Source organism: Alligator sinensis, unplaced genomic scaffold, assembly GCF_000455745.1.
Source record: "Alligator sinensis unplaced genomic scaffold, ASM45574v1 scaffold55_1, whole genome shotgun sequence".
Taxonomy (NCBI): domain Eukaryota; kingdom Metazoa; phylum Chordata; order Crocodylia; family Alligatoridae; genus Alligator; species Alligator sinensis.
In genome coordinates, this window is record NW_005842224.1 from 1,115,651 (window position 1) to 1,117,652 (window position 2,002).

General features: G+C 45.6%; 1 protein-coding gene across 1 annotated transcript in view; it reads right to left on the minus strand.

Annotated features, from left to right (window-relative positions):
- Positions 1–2,002, minus strand: part of LOC102380909 (serine/threonine-protein kinase MARK1-like) — a 43,610-nt gene that overhangs the window by 16,907 nt on the left and 24,701 nt on the right. Inside the window, 1 exon segment of the mRNA XM_025208216.1 lies at positions 844–971. Coding sequence (XP_025064001.1) covers positions 844–971 — 128 coding nt within the window.

Consider the following 2,002-nt stretch of genomic DNA (forward strand, 5'->3'; position numbering starts at 1 on the left):
ACTCTTTCCTGCCTATGCAGGGGGTTGGACTCGATGATCTATTGAGGTCCCTTCTGACCCTAACATCTATGAATCTATGAAAGACTTACACTGTTTTCCCTGAGCATATGCCACTCCTATACAATGTGGCAGTGGTTATGGCTGAAAGCTGAGGCTGCCAGAAAAAAGGGTTTGGCCTATGGATACTCTCAGATGTTGGTGAGGTGCCTGGGGGGGAACCACTCCCCAGCCAACTGCGCTGAGCATCAGATTTGGAGACCACCCCTCACGTTGGCCCATGGTGGGAACCATGGGCAGATACTGGGCTCTGACCTGCTGTGACCATGTAACCAGAACATCACCTCTTAAGAAACTGCCTCCTTCTCAAGAGGGTCATAGTTACTGAGCAGCTCTTTGAGACAGCCAGGTAAGGTTTTCACAACTCAAACTTTACAGGCATTAATCAAATGTATTCTTAATGTTGGCATGTAGTACACTCAACAAAACTCTGAAGGCCTGTTTCAGTTACACTACCAAAGCAGCACAAAGTGTAAAAGGAAGTATAGCATTTATCCCTACTTAAGACCTTTTACTGTAAATGAGAATCAAGCCATATCTTTAGAGGGCAAACAGCATTATCTCTTAATGACCTGTGAGACAAGATTAAGAAACCTAGACAGTGTGAGAACTTGCCTGTATAACAAAAGCTATTTGTGGCTCCTTTGCCACTTAAAAATGATCACATTATAGTATCTCCTCATAACAAGGATGCTAAAGGGTTATCACTATCTTCCTTCCAACAGTGAGATTATTAGAAAATGTTATATTATCTATATATTATACATAAAAATCTGAGTTAATTACCTGGGGAGATATCTGGTGGAATGGGGCTGATTTCACCAGTGACCATCTTTTGATGTAGATGCTTGATATTAAATGGTTCCACTGTGAAGGGCAATGTGCCAGTTAACATAGCAAACATGCTAACACCACTGTCAAGGGAAAAAGACAAATGCATCAAAACTGTATACAGTTACAATAAATACAGATTAAATACTATGATTCAGCTTGCATAGTTTTGCCTTTGCTATTGAGAGCAGCCTGCAAATAATTGCTTAGCATCTCTAGTCAGCTAAAAATCTTTTCTTTATGTAAAAGCTGTTTAACCTGAGAAGGAAGGCTAGATTTGCACCTAATATACTACGGTGCGTAGCATAAGGTGCAAATCTACCCTGTCTTCTTCCTTACTTCCGGCTAACTTGGCTAACTACATCTCTCTAATCTTAGAATAGCATTGTTCAGTACAGGCAGTATGGTTTGTGTAAAAAGAATAGTGGGGAAATGTAATCTGAGTGAATGGCATTGGATGTATATGATATGACAGTGACCTGCCCTGCAGAGGTGGCTGCACCCTGGTTCCCAGCCCCTCCCCGCCCCATCAGGGTGGGCAGACGGCACCACAGAAGCAGCATCAAGGGACTTTTTAAAAGTCCCTCAAGCAGATAGAGGATCTTCCATGCCTCCTCCCTGCGCTCAGTGACATTTTCCCTCCCCTCTCCCATTCTCCCCCTCCTGCTGTGGCAACCAGATTACCTGGGAGAAAGGGAGGGCTCCAGAGCTGCTCCTGCCCTGCTGCAGCCAAGCTGTATATGGAGCTAAGCTGGCTAGAAACCAGAACTAGGGCTAGGCTGGCTGGCCCCCCTCACCTGCTTCTGGGCTGAAAGGGAACACTGTATGGACAGGGCAAGGAGGAAGGACCTGCCCACTACTGCTGCTGACCCTGGCTGAGCCCAGTTGGAGGGCTCTGGAGCTCCCCACCCCTGCCCCCGGGGCAGGCAGAAATAGTCGCAGTAGGGGGTGGGGAAGGGGAAGAGAGGGGAGGGAAGGGATGAACCTTTAAGCATGGAAGGGAAAGAAGTGGGGAATTCTTATTTGTTTCTGGGATTTAAGAAAAAGTCCCCATTTGTTGCTCCCGTAATGTATTAATTAATACTAGCTTATCTTTTGCTTTTGGACCATTCCT